At 49.5% G+C, this 15,814-nt stretch overlaps 1 protein-coding gene across 2 annotated transcripts in view; it reads left to right on the forward strand.

Annotated features, from left to right (window-relative positions):
* Positions 1-3,331: 3,331 nt before the first annotated feature.
* Positions 3,332-15,814, forward strand: part of AXIN1 (axin 1) — a 72,421-nt gene continuing 59,938 nt past the window's right edge. For both annotated transcript variants that reach the window (XM_059484585.1, XM_059484586.1), the window contains exons 1-2: positions 3,332-3,426; positions 5,404-6,375. In XM_059484585.1, the coding sequence (XP_059340568.1) occupies positions 5,498-6,375 (878 nt within the window). In that variant the 5' untranslated portion in view covers positions 3,332-3,426; positions 5,404-5,497. The remainder of the gene's footprint in view (positions 3,427-5,403; positions 6,376-15,814) is intronic.

The following is a 15,814-nucleotide window of genomic DNA, read 5'->3' on the forward strand; positions in this document are numbered from 1 at the left end:
TCCTCAGACCAAAGGCTCAGAGCAGTTCCTTTTCTCCAGTGTTTGCTTCTCCCAGGCAGAAAGGAATGTGTGCATTGGGAGATGGGAAGTGTCCCTAACTCCAGGCTCACATGGGGCCAGCCTCAGCGGCAGTGGCCACAGGGGCCTCAGTGCACAAAACACCACTGCCATCTCAGTGGTGGCGGTTTTGGTGTAAGGATGGTATCTGGGTAAAAGGCAGAGCTTCATGGCCAGCTGATGAAAAAAGGAAAAATAAGCAGGTTTGGTTCACTGGCCTCAAAGACCTTGCAGTCTTATTCCTCCAGCACACAGCCAGGAATGCTCAGTGTGGTTTATCACTTGTTTGATGCCCTCAGATAAATGTGGAAGTGATTTTGGCCCCTGCTAGAGTGCAGGGATAAGCCTCCTTGTCATGAGCCACCTGAGGGGTAAAAGGCAGGGAAGGGGCTCCAGAGGGAGCCCATGGCTCTCTCAGCCCCAAGCATCCCTGCTAGAGGACCAGAAAATAGAGGCACCATGAGGGCTTGGCATCCATCTGTGGAATTTGCTTCCTGTGGCCTAGGAAGGGGCAGCTGCCTGGCTGCCTTTGCTGGAGCAGGGCAGGGCTGGCTCTGCCTTCCCTGGGAGCATGCACAGAGTGATCCTGCACTGCTGGAAGGGACATCCAGCTGCTCTGGAGGTCCCTCGCCTCTCTGTGTCCCTGGGGGGTGGGATGGGGGCTGATCCTCACTCCAGCCTGTGTCCCCTGAGCTGGGGGAATGTGCCAGGAGCTGGTGGGAGCAAGATGAGCCTCCAGCACCTCTCCCACCTCCCCAGGTCCAGCCCAACCCGAGGAGCAGTAAGGAAGGTCAGGGAAGGATGGCATCATGAGGGAGGGCATGTCAAGCCCCAGCACTTCAACCAGCTGCATCCTGCTGCACCCAAACTCATTGCCCACCACCTCAGGCTCTCCCTTGCCCCGGAGAAATCTTGCTCTGGTTTCTCAAATGAACTCAGTTCAAGCCATGAATCTTGCTGGGCCTTCCTCTGGGAGATGAAAAGCTCTCTACACCTGATAGTTTCTCACTCATGAAGTGGCTGAAGTGCTGTACTGGAGGCACCTCCGGGGCTCCTTTAAACTTGCTGGGGAGGCTGCGGGCCTCAGCTACTCCCCTGCAAAGCAGTTTTAACTCTCCTCCACCTTCTCTCAATTCCTCAGCATCCTTTCCATAACACAGATGCTGGAACCCTCCTGCTGTGGCACCCAGTCCTGTCCCAGCTGGACATCCCCCCTGCTGCTCCCACATTGTCCCTCCTGCCTCCTAAACTCCCCCCATCCCTGCCAGATCCCGGCTTTCCAGCAGAAGGGCCCTGTGTTCAGTGGACAGACCCTTTCACAGCTGCTCGCATTCAAGCACGTTTTATTTGCCAGGGACTCGGCTTGTGAAGTTTTCTACAGCTGTCTTGACCTCGTCCATGTCTCCTGCCCCTCTCATTTCCCTCGCCCCGGCATTTTTCTCAGCAGGGCTTTTTAATCTATTTCTAGACCATTGATGGAAATACTGAATAGCACTGGGCTTCCCATCCAAGCCCGGACACCCACTGAGCGCGCTCCCATTCTGCAGGGATTCCCCATTGATGGCTGTCGGTTTGCCAGCTCCCAGCCCCTTTAAGGTGTCCCTCTTGATGTTGTATTGTGCTAATTTTTAATCAGAATACTATATGGATTAAGTCACATGCCTGAACAGAGCCCAGGTCTATTATTTCTGTGCCATAACCTTTATCAGCCAAACTTGTAATCTCTTCAAAGGATGACATCACAGTTTGACAAGAGCTATTTTCTGGAAACTAGGCTGATTGCATTAATTATATTCCCATCCTTTAATTCTTTACCAGCTGAATCCCACATCAGCTTTTCTATTATTATGCCTGAGATCAGCATTGCACTGCTACATGTAAATCAGCTCCGAGCATCGTTCACATGAGAGAGAGCAAGGAGCCACATCATCCTGCCAGGCTGTGTGCTGGGGTGGGATGGGGAGTGTCACTGCTCAGACTGAATATTTGGGAGCTTCACAGAGCTGGAAAAAATGTTACATTTCCAAAAGTGTTCCCTAAATGCACTGAGGCATGCAGCTGTGGCAGCGTGATCACATAAGAAAGCAGAAACAGTCCCTGTTGGAAACTATTCTAAGTTATTTCTAATTTTCAGAGGATTGTCTATTGGCTTGTTTGCATGTTCAGCTTTTAGGATGGTATCTAGGGTCTGCCTGGCTCAGAGTCTATCACTGCTTTCCAGGGAAGACACTCGCTTTTGCACTTCCCTGTCACGCTACTCTCATTTGATCTCTGCATCTGGCAATTCACTTCTTCTCCCTTCAGTGTCCCCAGTACTGCAGCCTCAGAGCTGGTGCACCCTGCTGCACACAACAAAACACGCCTGATTTGGGGAGTCTCCACGTGTTGTGACCCTTTCCAGTCCATGCAGTGCCACCTCTTGGCCAGCCCCTGATTTCTCCCCGCGGCAGTTGCCCGGCTCAGAGAAGCAGGACACATATTGCAGGACACACATGGCAGGACACACACTGCAGGATGCACACGGCAGGACACACACGGCAGGACGCACATTGCAGGTTCCAAACCAGCTCTAGTTGTTGTTGGAGGCAAGAGCGGCTGAGGGACCCGTGCCCCTGCATCCCCAGGCCCCTGGTGCGTGGTCCAAACTGGACAAAGCTCAGAAATGTCACGGTGTTCGACACGGACAGAGCCGTGGAGGCTGGCGGTGTTTGAGGGTTGATGCCCTTTCTGGGCAGAGCCCTTCGACGAGACCCTGGAGGTCTCCGAGGGTTCTCTGCGGCCGTCTCTGCCCGGGATGCTCACGGGCTCCCCTCATCCAGGGCCGGACGAAGCCCCGGAGCCATTCAGCCCCTAAGGTGCCGGGGCTCTGCGGGAAGCCGAACTCGAAGCCTCGGCATGTGCCAGAGCTGTCCGGGGAGCTCAGCCCGTGCACGTCACATTGTGCTACGGCTCCCAGCAATCGAGGCCTCCCCGAGCCGGGAGCTCCGCGTTTCCCCGGGCTGTTTCCTGCAGCCGCCCCGGGTCCCGCGTGCCGCCGCGCCGCCTCCCCGGGCCGGGCCGTGCCGGGCCCGCTCCGCCCCGCTCCGGCCGCCGGTCCCGCAGTACCGGGCGGGGGCGCGGGGGGCGCGGCTGAGCCGCCGTGCCGGGCTGGGAGGCAGCGGCGCAGGCGGAGCGGAGCGGAGCGGGGCTCGGCTCGCTGCTGCTGCTGCTGCACTCGCTCCCCGCCGCCGCCACCCGCCTGCGGCCGCGGCCATGGGCGTCCCGGGCCGCCCGCTTTGTGCCGCCGCCGCCCCTCCGGGCCGCCGCCGCCGCTGAGCCGCATGGGCCGGGCCCCGCGCCGCCCCGGGCCGCCGCCGCTGCTCCGCGCGGGTGAGTGTGGCGGCCCCGGCCCAGGCCCTGCGCCGAGGCCGCGCCGAGGCCGCCGCGGGCGGGAGCGCGGGGCCGCGCCGGGGCCGCCGAGCCGGGCTAGGCCGCCCCGGGCGCGGGGGGGAGGCCGGGCGGGCCGGGAGGGTGAGCGGGGCCGGGGGCGGCGGCGGGGGGGGCGGCGCGGGCCGGGTCCCGCGAAGTTGCCCGGGGGGCGGCGGGGGCCCCGCGCGGCGCCCTGTCAGCGGCGGGGCCGCCCCGGAGCCCACCCGGCCCCGCGCCTCCCGCGGGCCGGCCGGGGGTACCCTCCGGAGCCGGGCGGGCGGCTCGGCCGGGCGCCTCGCGTGTCCTCCGGGAGGCTCCCCGGGGCTGCCCCGGCCGGGGCGAGGAGCCAGCGCCGCGCCGCCGCAACAATGCCCGGCGTGGCTGTGGGGCTGCGGTGCCGCTGCCCCAGGGGTCCCCTGCACCCGCCCGGGGGTTACCGGGGACCGGCACCGCAAACGGGGGGCCAGTCCTGCGCTCGCTTCCAGACGCGGGGTGAAAACCACCCAGAGCCGCCCCGTGGTGCCAAAGCCCGGCCCCGTCCCGCGGTGCCAGGGCAGGGGCTGCGTGCCGGGGGCTCGGGCCGGGTGTGAGCGCGGCGCTGGCTACTGGCGGGGCCCAGCCATCCTCGCTGGCCGCTCGTGGGCTCGCTGGGTTGTTTCACGATGGACAGGTGGGCTGTAAGGTACAGCATCGGCGGTTCTTGGTTTAGCCAGGATCAGGAAATGGGGGGAAAATGGCAAAGCATCCCAAAGATGTTCGTTGGTGTAGGGTTTGCTTTGAGAGGGAGGGCAAGCTAAAATGTGTCTTTCCTCCTGTGTTTTTACATGCAATTGAGTTAATCCAGTGCAAGGAGTAATTTGTGAGGCTGCTGGTGCTCTGCAGTACTTGGGGCTTAGAGGCTGAGGCTGTTCTGTAACACAAGGCTTTTGCTACTCGCTTTAAATGATGAGGTTAATTTGTTGAGCAGCAGAAGTAGCAACCCAGGGATTGCCCTTTTCTTCCTTCCCAGCCTTCCCCATACCTTCCATCCTCCATATTGACTCGTTGCTCTGCTTTAAAAACATCTTACTTGATCAGGTTTCCTTGTCAAGGTGGTTTTCTCATCTTCCTTTGATGACCTGAAATTTTCCCAGGCTCGTAGCATGCAATTTTGTTAGCGTAAATGAACCTTTTCTCAACGGCTTGCCTACAAAAAGTAGTGCTAGAACTGAGCTCCTGTACTAACATGCCCATCTGAAGCAAGAATGCAGTCCAGATGCCCAAAATATTAGGGTCAACGATGCATCTGGATTTCCCTAGAGCTAGACGAGGCGACGCGGCGTATTTCTGAAACGCAGAGATTTGTGAGGAATGTGGCGCTGGTATGTCACTTGAGCATACGAAAGCCACCTGTGTTTGATTAAGGTGCAGCCCTGCTTTCAGGACTAACTGGATGTTCTTTAATAATCATATTCACAAGCCTTAAATTCTTGTTTAAGGATAAGAATTTCCTAGATCCACAGCCAGATAAAAATGTGTTGCCTTAGTATGATCTGGTATGTGTCCTGTGCAGGTAGGCAGAGCAGAGGAACTGGTGGCAGTGCAGAAGATGGCATGTGCCCTGTGCTACCTGGGTATGGATCTCTTGGATGTGGGCTGCCACATGCCAGGGTCATGTATAAACCACTGCTGTTGGGAAATTGGCTGGTGTTTTAGCATAGTGTCAGCTGTATCAATGATGCCAAATTCTGGATGTAAAGTTTTGTGATATTCTGTAACTGTCATTTTTAGCCTCTGCCTGGTTTGAGCTCAATCCTGTGTTCTCAGAAGTTACCAAGACATTGATTTGCTGAAAAAGAGGTGTTAGTATAGTAAAGGTGCAGAGCATAACCACTAGTTTGTTGTCTTAGAGTGTTTGTTTCAAGTGATACAAGCTTACTTTTTCCTCGTCTGTTTCAGCCAAACAAACTTGTTCATCTTGGAGCTACAAATATTGGTGATTTGAGATTGGCGCTCATCCCCCACTGCTCCCACGCAAGCGAGGACCAGAAAAATGAATATCCAGGGGAAGGGCTTCCCCTTGGACCTGGGAGGAAGCTTCACTGAAGATGCTCCAAGGCCACCAGTTCCTGGTGAGGAGGGGGAGCTCGTGTCCACAGACCCAAGGCCTGTTAGCCATGGCTTCTACTCTGGTAAAAGTGATGTGGTCAGAAACGAGATGTCCACGGCAACACCGAGGCGCTCCGATTTGGATTTGGGGTACGAGCCCGAGGGGAGTGCTTCGCCAACTCCACCCTACCTGAAGTGGGCCGAGTCACTGCACTCCTTGCTGGATGATCAAGATGGCATCAACCTCTTCAGGACTTTCCTGAAACAGGAGGACTGTGCAGATCTGCTGGACTTTTGGTTTGCCTGCAGTGGCTTCAGGAAGCTGGAGCCGTGCGTGTCTAATGAGGAAAAAAGACTCAAGCTGGCAAAAGCCATTTACAAAAAATACATCCTCGACAACAATGGCATTGTGTCCCGGCAGATCAAACCGGCCACAAAAAGCTTCATCAAAGACTGTGTCATGAAACTGCAGATTGACCCTGACATGTTTGACCAGGCCCAAACGGAGATTCAGTGCATGATAGAAGACAATACCTACCCTTTGTTCCTTAAGTCGGATATTTATTTGGAATACACAAGGACAGGTGGGGAAAGTCCAAAAATTTATAGCGATCCGAGCTCGGGATCTGGGACAGGTAAAGGGCTACCTGGTTATCTGCCAACTCTGAACGAGGATGAGGAGTGGAAGTGTGACCAAGAGGCCGAGCCCGAGGCCAGCAGGGACTCGGCTCCTTCCAGCAGGCTGACACAGAAGCTGCTTCTGGAGACGGCCACGCAGCGTGCGGCCTCAGCCCGGCGCTACAGCGAGGGCAGGGAGTTCAGGTAGGTGGGGAGTGGGCCAGGGAGCTGCCAGGGGGATGTGGGAAACCTTGGAAAAAACATGAGTGCTGGGGAGCATCCACATTGGTACAGGATGGTGTTGCCAGTTGGGTCGATGGAGTGCAAAGCTTTGTTTGAAACTAATCACAGGTTGTTTTAAAGGTGTCTTTGGCTGTTCCTGTCTGATAATGCCAAATCATCCCTGCAGCATGTTCTTCACCTGGAGAAACTGCTGCTGGAGGTGTTCAGGAGGCACGTAGGGCTTGGTGGGCAGTGCAAAGCCAGGGGTAGCCCTCATGCATGTGCAGGTGGCTGGGCAAGCTGCAGTGCCAAGTTTGCTGTAGCCTGCACCAGCAGAAGGTCAGTGTTCAGGTACTGCAAGATGGGCAGGTAAGCTGGTGGTGACACTTCTGTGTAGAAATTGTCATGAGCCACAACTGGGAGCTCACAGGAGAGAGATACCCTCACTTGGTGATGTGGGTAGGAGTGAAGCAGCATTGATGGTGCTCCCTGATAATGGTACTGCTTTGCATATGCCATTTCCACTGAATTCTAACGGTGTCAGAGTCAGAATCCCCAAATCCAGTTAAAGCCATGCCCTGCTGAAGCTCTTCTCTTCGTGAAAGTAATTGGGTTTTTTTAACTGTAGGACTGGCACAGTTCTGCAGCCTGTTTTTTTCTGGGTCCCCCACCCACTTCCAGCCAACATGGATTTTGAAACTTGCTGAGAGCTCAGTTAAAATTCCAGACAATTAACTTAGCAGGGAGCTCTCTGCGATCAATAAGCATGTGTGTGTCTAACCCTTGCTGAATCAACAGAACCCAGCCAGAACACATTCCTACTTTTTTTTTTACCCCCTTTTTAAAATAAAATCTCCTTGTTTTAAGACCTGCTTAGGCTAAAATCTGACGCTTTGTGAAGATTACGAAATGAAGTAGCTGAACTGTCCTCTTCAAAGGCTCCTGCCTTATGAAAAGCATTTCTGTGTTTAATCTCCCTCAGCCGTCCCTTTAGGCTGGCAGCTGGAAGCGCATCCCGCCCCATGCAAGGTCTCGGCGCCTTTCAGATGGCAAAATGTTCTTGGTTTGATTCTTGTTTTCTTACAGATTTTGAGGAGGGGATGTTGCATGTGAAACTCTTGGGGAGGGGGGAAGAAAGGGAATTCATGTGGGCTCCCGCTGCTTTAATCAAGAATCAGAAAAAAAATATCCCAGTGTCTTGGGACTTTCCCATGGAATTAATAAAAACCTTGAAGTGCATTCCACTGAGCAGTTGGGTGCTCACCATAAATGAAGGATTAGAAAAGTCTCTGATTTAAGTATCTTTTTATTTAAGCAATAATGGTGTTAAAATTGAAAATAACTTGCTTGAGGGTCAGCTGTGTTTAGTTTCCTTACCAGACCAGGTAGTAAGTAAATCCTGTGTGTGTGACACTGTTTAGCTCCAGCTTCAAGAAAAAGGTGCACTTCACCCATTATCTGAATATATCTGTGCCAGGTTGTAAAATGGTGTAAGAAATGTGCTGTGAAATAGAAGTGTTTTGAAGTAGAGTTCATCAGTCCTGGGCATTTTCATATGAGATTGGAACAATGTGAAATAAATCTTTACCTGGAGGATGGAGATCAGAGAAAATGTGTGGCTATTAATTTGTAGTGTCCAACAGCCTGTCATTGTGGCTACTGACACTCTGCTGACCTGTGGGGTGGGGAGGCAAGGAAATGTTTGCCCTTCTCACCAGAGCAGGAATCACTTCTCAGCCTGGAGAAGCTGAAGATAAGGGATTTATTTTATTTTTTAAATGCTGGTCTGTCAGCTTGTGTGGTGTCCAGAGCATTGCCATGGAAGATGCTGCTGAACTGCATAAGTTCTGCATTTTTTAATTCTAAAGACTGCTCAGATACTAATTTATGAGGTGATTGTTCCTCTTTGAGCAAGACCTTGTGGTTGAATTAACCTTCTTCCTGGATGTTGTATAGCAATAACTCTCTTGAACAAGCTGGTTTTTAGGGAGTTGTTCATTTACTTTCTCACCTGAGGAAGTGTTTTGGAAGCTGTGGAAGCTGCTTGCAGCAGGAAGCAATGGCTGTGTGCAGCATTCGAAAAACTGGGTCCCAATTTATTTTGAAAATTTCCACAAACCTCTTTTTTTGGCGTATGTGTGGAAGAATTTCTCATTTCTCTTCTTTGGGGAATGTTGAAATAAGCTGTTTTGCATTATATCTCAGGGCCTGTTTAATCTTCCCAAGATTTAACTTCTATTCCTTGGCTTCCATGGAAACCCTAAATAAAGAGGAATCTAAGCAAATGCAGCAGAAGTATTTCTCTGTTAGCAAATGAGCATCTTGAATCAGCTCCAGGTTTTTTTTCAGCAGAAACTTCATAAATCTTGATGCAGTAGCTCTGCTCTCAGGAGAACAAATGTAAAAAATTCCTCAAATGGCAGAAGACAACCCGTTATTAGCGCTGGATATTTTTGAAGGTGTGCAAATGTGCAGGCAGATTTGAGAATACCCTGAAGCCAAAAGCATCGCTGTTACCCACTGTGTTTTTGTATGCGTCGGAAAAGGCCAATAGTCATTATCGTTAGGCTCCTGCAAATTAATTGGACATTGGTTATGGATCAGTGAACTTCAAAGAGGGCAACCCCCGAAGATCTCGGGCATTAACTCGCAGCTTCCGAAAGTGACACTAACGTGGTTGTGAGGGCGGCTAAATCGTTCATTAACCTTCTTCCGACACGCCGGGACAGCGTTCCTCGGAGCTGGGGAGCAGAAATTAAACCTGTGCCTGAGAACCGCCTGCAGCCTGCTCTTGGAGCGCTCCAGGAAAACACACAGCCCCTGAAACAGCTGGAAACGTGGTGCGTGGTGGTTTGCTCCTGTGTTTTGCTGGAGTGGGTTTCTTGTGCTCTCTGTTTAGCTCTGTGTGGGAAGGGGCTCCCATCCCATTCTCAAAGCGTTGGAGAGCAGCACTCTTACAGGCCTTGCCTTTGCTGTCCTCTGTGGTGGGAACAGCATATGGTGTTACCTTCCAACAGTTGTCATCTCTCCTGAAAACCAGGCAAACTGAGAGATTTACATTAATTCTGACAATTGTTTTGGGTTTTGACCCATTCCATTATGTGTATAGTATTGAAGAAGAAGCCCAGATGATGGTGATTAGAGGACAGAGACATGGTGGTGGGTGAAGTCTCCAGTTGTAGGATTTTGAGGTGTTGACCCATTCCATGATGTCTATAGTATTGAAGAGGAAGCCTGGATGATGGTGATTAGAGAACACATGGTGGTGGGTGAAGTCTTCAGTTGCTGGATTTTGAGGTGTTGACCCGTTCCATAGTGTGTATAGTATTGAAGAAGAAGCCCAGGTGATGCTGATTAGAGGACACGTGGTGGTGGGGGAAGTCTTCAGTTGTAGGATTTTGAGGTGTTGACCCATGCCATGATGTGTATAGTATTGAAGAAGAAGCCTGGATGACGGTGATTAGAAAACACATGGTGGTAGGTAAAGTCTTCAGTTGCTGGATTTTGAGGAGTGTTGGTGGTGGAGCTGCTGGACATGGATGGAGAAATTTCTCAGCCTGGGAAATCTCTCAGCCAGGCACACTGAGAAAATTACATTACTTCTGCCAATTGTTTCAGGCTTTGACCCATTCCATGATGTGTATAGTATTGAAGAAGAAGCCCAGATGATGGTGATTAGAGGACAGAGACATGGTGGTGGGTGAAGTCTTCAGTTGCTGGATTTTGAGGTGTTGACCTATTTCATGGTGTGTATAGTATTGAAGAAGAAGCCCAGATGATGGTGATTAGAGGACACGTGGTGGTGGGTGAAGTCTTCAGTTGCTGGATTTTGAGGAGTGTTGGTGGTGGAGCTGCTGGACACGGATGGAGAAATTTCTCAGCCTGGGATTTGATATACACAGGGGGTTGTTTGTTTTTTTAAAGAAGTTGGCTCCCAGCTTTAATTTCCACAGTGCTGAGCTGACTAAGCTCACTGCGTTTCACAAGTGTTGGTGGTTCAGATGAAAAGGGTGGGTGATGTGGTTCTCCAGGCTGGTAGGAATCACCAGGAGAGTCCTTGTGCCTGTGCCCACGCACTGGCAGCCTCTCTGGACACGTGGAAGAGCAGCTCTCCCCAAAATACACAGCCAGCGCTTCACCATGGGATGTGCAGAGGAGGCAAGAGGAGAAAAGCTGAAGAAGCTTTAGAGGGATGTGACAACCTCTAGTGTGGGACAATGCAATGACAAACTAAAGTGTAGAGGCTGGTTCAGGGAAAGCAAGGATCTCTGTGGGTTAGGGAGCATAAACGGTCCAGCGGTCAGGAGCTGGGGCTGCAGCAGGAAGGAGCTGGCTGAAGTTTAGCTGGCAGCCCTAATTTTGAGGTTGGCATCATCGTTCATAATTAAATATTAAATTGCACACCTCTGACTCAAGACTGTGTGGTGTTGAAGGAATTGGTGTTAATTGTACTGACCGGTTGGAAAACTGAGGATGCAAAATCAAACAGTGGTGCAGGAGGAGTCATATTTCGAATATTCAAAGGTTTGTTACCCTCTTACTGATGCTTCTTTTACCTGGAGAGGCAGCACATGCATCTTGGACTTAGGCTGTTGGAGCTTCATGGGAGCTTGTTTGCAGGAAGAAATCAGCTGCTGAATGTTAGATCCATATGTAAAGTTGGGAATGCTTGTCTTGAATTAAAATTACTGGGCCCACAGTATAATTTGTAATCAGTACAAGCCTGTTTGGAATCCTTGTAGAGCAGTGGCTATTTCCACTTAAAGAAAATAAGTTGCAGAAGAGTAGTTTGGGTTCTGCATTGTTCTTGAGAGAAATCAGTGAATCCAGCAGGGAGGGGGTCTGGTGCTAAGAGCTCTAAGTGTTAATTTAGTGGCTGAAGCACTCTAAGATATACAGGACAGAGACTGATGGTGTTTTTGCACAGAAGTTAATGCCAGCTTTTTAAAATATATTGTTAAGCTGATGAAACTTCTGCATGGAAATGCTTACATTACATTAGCAGTGTAAAGTATTTATGCTAGTGGTTGCCAAGTTTTAAAATAGATTTTATTTGAAGAATACCTTTTGTGCCCGTAGCTTTGCCTCCACACAAATCAAGATGAAGAAGTGGTGTGTTTGTGTTTGGTTATAGATCAGTGCTTTGGCTTCTTTTTAAAGGCAGGTAGTTAAGCTTTTAGCACTCTAATTTGATAAATGAGTAGTGTTTTCTTCCCTCCTCCAGCAAACAAAGCCTTGTTTTATTGTGATTGAGCTTTATTTGGGTTACAGAATATTTTCTCTTAAAAGCCCAAGAGGGAAGTTATGTTCTCCTTTTTGGTCCTGGAGAGATTCAGGTTGGACATGTTGAAAAAAATCTTGGGAGCATGAGGGGAGGGAATCTGTGTCCTTGGAGAGCCTCATAGCTGGGTTAGAGCTGTGGCCTGCCTGGTCCAGTCCTGGGGATGCCCTGTTTTGTTGTGTGCTTACAATGATGGCACAGAGCATGAAATTCTATATTTTGAGAAGACTGGTTTGAGTTCTGCCTGCTTTCAGAAAGAATGGGATGTTAAAAGGTTGAGTGGGAGCTGAACCAATGCCAGGATGCTGAGAAGTGCACCCAGGAGGTGGCTACGGGGTGGGAACACCTTGGTTTTGATCTGCCGTTCAACTTGGCTTTATGTTTTAAGAGTTTCTTTGTTGTTACTATAATGGACTAATCCCTTGAATAATTAGTTGCCATTGGATGTTTTAAAAATGACTGCCCCTTGGATGTTTTCCTTTAACAGTCTGTTAGATTCTGGATTTATTAACTATTGAGACAGACTGTGAAATCCTGTTAGGGCAGACTTTCTTGGTGGAAAAGGGACTGAGAGTGGTGTGGGGGTGCTGGGGGAGCACATGCTGGCCCCATCTTAGGTTTGAGCTGTTGACTTCCCACCTTCCCAAGAAGTCCTGGCTGTGTCCTGAACTGGGTCCAGTGGCTGCTGGAATATGTTATGGTTTTGGGTCATCTCTAGATTTGGGGCTTCAGAAGGTGCTCCAAGAATTTATAGTATTGTGGCTGCCTGGTGCAAGGCCAGTCATGCAGTCACCACCCATTTAAAATAAATCATGGACCTGGTTTTATTACAATTGGTGGAAAAATCTGGTTTCAGAAGTGACTGTGTAATGCAGAAAATTGCTATGTTTAAAAAAAAAAATCAGAACAGAGGTGCTGATATCCTAAATCGGTTCCTGGATATATCATTGGATTATTAGGCTCATCCTTAAATCCATTAAGCAAATTATAGTTAATCAGTCAAATAAAAGAAGAAAGATCTTTTGCAAGGCCCTGTCTTTTGAGCCATGCAGAAGCTGTAGTAATATTTTAATTTTCCATCTGTCAGTGAATGTATTCAGTCACTTTGCTTCCTTATGTGGAGGATTTGAAATTAGAAACTGAGGTTAATTATCTGCATTAAATGAAATATGTGAAGACCACAAAAGCAAAAACCTTCACAATTTGGTATGGTCTGTTAAGCTAGGCAGGCTGCTTCAGAAGGAGAGGGGTTATTTTTCCCTGGTTTTGTTCCGATTGAAGGGTTTTAGTCACAGTAATTGAAATGATTAAAAAGTCAAATTGCTGGTGAATATAATTCTGAGCATCTCTCTGAAAAGATGTGACACTTGGTTGAGAGCAGGGGTTTGCTCAGCCTGGCCTGGCAGCGTGGAGCAGCCTCTATTGTGCCACCCCAGCATGGGTGAGGCTGATTGTCCTTGGTGCCACTTTATCATCCACCTCTTCCATGGCAGTGGGATGTTGGAGCTCTGCTGCAGGGTTAGTAGAGATGATCTGGAAGTGGAACAATGCCAGATGAAAGCTACACTTTTGAACTTATCAAATACAAAGTATGTCTAACACCATCTATCCTAATGCTATAAATTAGTTAATTAATGCCTGCTTCACTTGGAAGTGCAGCCTTGGACTCTACAAAGGTCATGCTCCTGGAAATACACATTCCCACAGCAGTCAGCTGGCTTTGAGGTGATTGGTTTGTGAAAAGGCTCATTTTATTCCTTGTTTGCAGTACACACATGGCTCAGGTTTGAGTTCCTCTGGGAGACTGCAGTATCCATCACTCATCAGGTGCAAAGCTGCCCCTTCCTTCACTGGTGCAGCCCTGAATGCCCAGCTCAGGGAACTTCAGGAAAGGTCTGACTTTGGGAGACACACATCTTGTTCCTCTCCTGTCTACTAGAGTGAGCTGCTTTGTCTGAAGTCACACTCAGAAATTAAATTGTTGCAGGTCACACTTGTGTGTCAAAGCAAAACCATCATTCCTCACAGCCCTGGTGTGGATCCCTCACTGTTGTAAGCCAGTAATGAATTTAAGTAGAACCGTTGCAGTTTTAAGTCAGATAATCTGAATTCTATAAAACCCATACGGAAATTGGATTTTACCTTTGAAGACTCCAGAGTACACTTTTGTGGTAAGACCTGGAATTTCTTGGTCCCCTGGCTCCCAAGATACAACCTGTCCTCAAAGTAGCAGTTTTTTGAAGGTCTTCATCTGATCTAAATCACTAATAGATGAAGAGCTTTCATCTATCCTGATGATAAGCAGTGGAGGGAGGCAAAACTATAGCTAGAGGAAAAAACTTCTTTGAAATACCTGAGTGAGTCCTACTGGTTAGCAGCACAGCCTTGTGTTAGTCCCTGCATCTACCTGCAGAACTAATGACCAGAAACTGCTGGGTTTTATCTGTCATCCCTCTGACCCCCAGATATTTCCTGTCCTGTTGTAGACCAGAGAGTCAGTCCTCTCCTTCTCTCCATCTTCATTTTCCTTCTTTTCTGAAGGTTCAGTTTTCTGTCCTTTATCTCCAGCATGTGTTTAGAGGAATGCTGGTGCTGGAATGAGAAGAGCAGTACAACTGGGCAGGTGGGATTGCCTTTTTTCCAGCACTCCGTGTTTAGATTGAGTTAGGTCTGCTGGAAAACCATGTCTTTAGTGTTTAACAGATTTGCCCTTTTGGGTCACAAATTTTAGTTGTTTTCCTGTCTGGCAGTCAGCCTCTTGGACTAGGAGAGGTTTATCTGGAAGAGGAGCTTCCTTGTTCTGCCACTGATGCCAGCCTGGTCCAGGCTGTTGCTTTGGGGCCACTGTGGGATTGATTGCTTGGATAGCCAAGGACCAGACAAGCTGTGGCTGCCCCTGGATCCCTGGAAATGTCCGAGGCCAAGTTGGAAAGGGCTTGGAGCGACCTGGGATAGTGGAAGGTGTCCCTGCCCATGGCAGGGGGTGGAACAAAATGAGCTTTAAGGATCTTTCCATGATTCTATCAACCTCTCCAAGGTTTCACAAGCAAAGTGTGAATTAGAGCCAAGTCACCGGAGAGCTCCTAGGAAATACAGGTAGGATCCGTGGAGGGAGGTGTGGGGACTCAGGATCCAGCTGTAGTTACTGCATTTTATCAATTTTGTCCTGGCTCTGCTCCACAGAAGTAAGAGCTGTAAAACCATTTGGCACTAGACATGCCAATGAGAGCTGGGATGAAGCTGCTGTTACCCTCGAGGATCCCAAAAGAGGAATCAACAAATAGAAATTATTCTATTAGCAGGGGCAAAGTTCACAGGTTAACCATCATGTCAAATCGATGAAATACAGCCTTAATCTCCTGCACAAGGCCTTTATTGTGTACAAATAAAGACTGCCTGAGCAAAGACAGCAAGTTCTTGCACTGTAACATTTGCAGTGTGTTGGAGAAAGGGAAGCTCTGTACAGATGGCAGCACGAAATGTCTCCGTTGGACATCGGCTTCATTCCTGCTTCAAAAGATTGTAAAACATGACCTTGGAACCTTCTTACTCTCCTTATGGCCCTGCTCAGATTGGATTTCCAAGGGGCATGTACTTTTTAATTTTTTTCATAAAATTTGGGGTCTCTGGCTAAGAGGTCTGGTCTTTGTACTTTTAATTCAGTCCATGTGACTGTCGTAACATTTCATTCTTAGGAAATGAAAATTGTTCCTTCTTGAGCAAAGCCACAGACAGAAGCTGTTGGGTAGGCTGGCAGCCTCAGGTGTGCAGCATGTGTCTCCTGCTCATCTAGTGCTGAACCAAGACCATCACCACAAGTCCTTTGTTGCTTGGTCCATGACTCTACCAGGAAAAGCAGTGACAGAAAAGCTGCCTTCTTTGTTGTGGAAATACTGAGATTTCGTGTGTCTCTGAACATCTGCACATTCAGTGGAACTTGGCTTTCTTCTCTTGGGAAAAGCTACTTTGAAAAGGCACCTTGAACTTTCAAGACAGACCAATGCTGGCAAAACGAGATGGAAATGGGCAGCAAAGGATGTGTGGATGTGTCACTACAGCAAAGGGTTTGTCACGTTGTAAAACTGCCGGGCTGATTTTCCCCTCTGGATACATGCAGTGAAGTTTGTGACCCGGGGGGTT

Source organism: Ammospiza nelsoni, chromosome 17 (assembly GCF_027579445.1).
Source record: "Ammospiza nelsoni isolate bAmmNel1 chromosome 17, bAmmNel1.pri, whole genome shotgun sequence".
NCBI lineage: Eukaryota > Metazoa > Chordata > Aves > Passeriformes > Passerellidae > Ammospiza > Ammospiza nelsoni.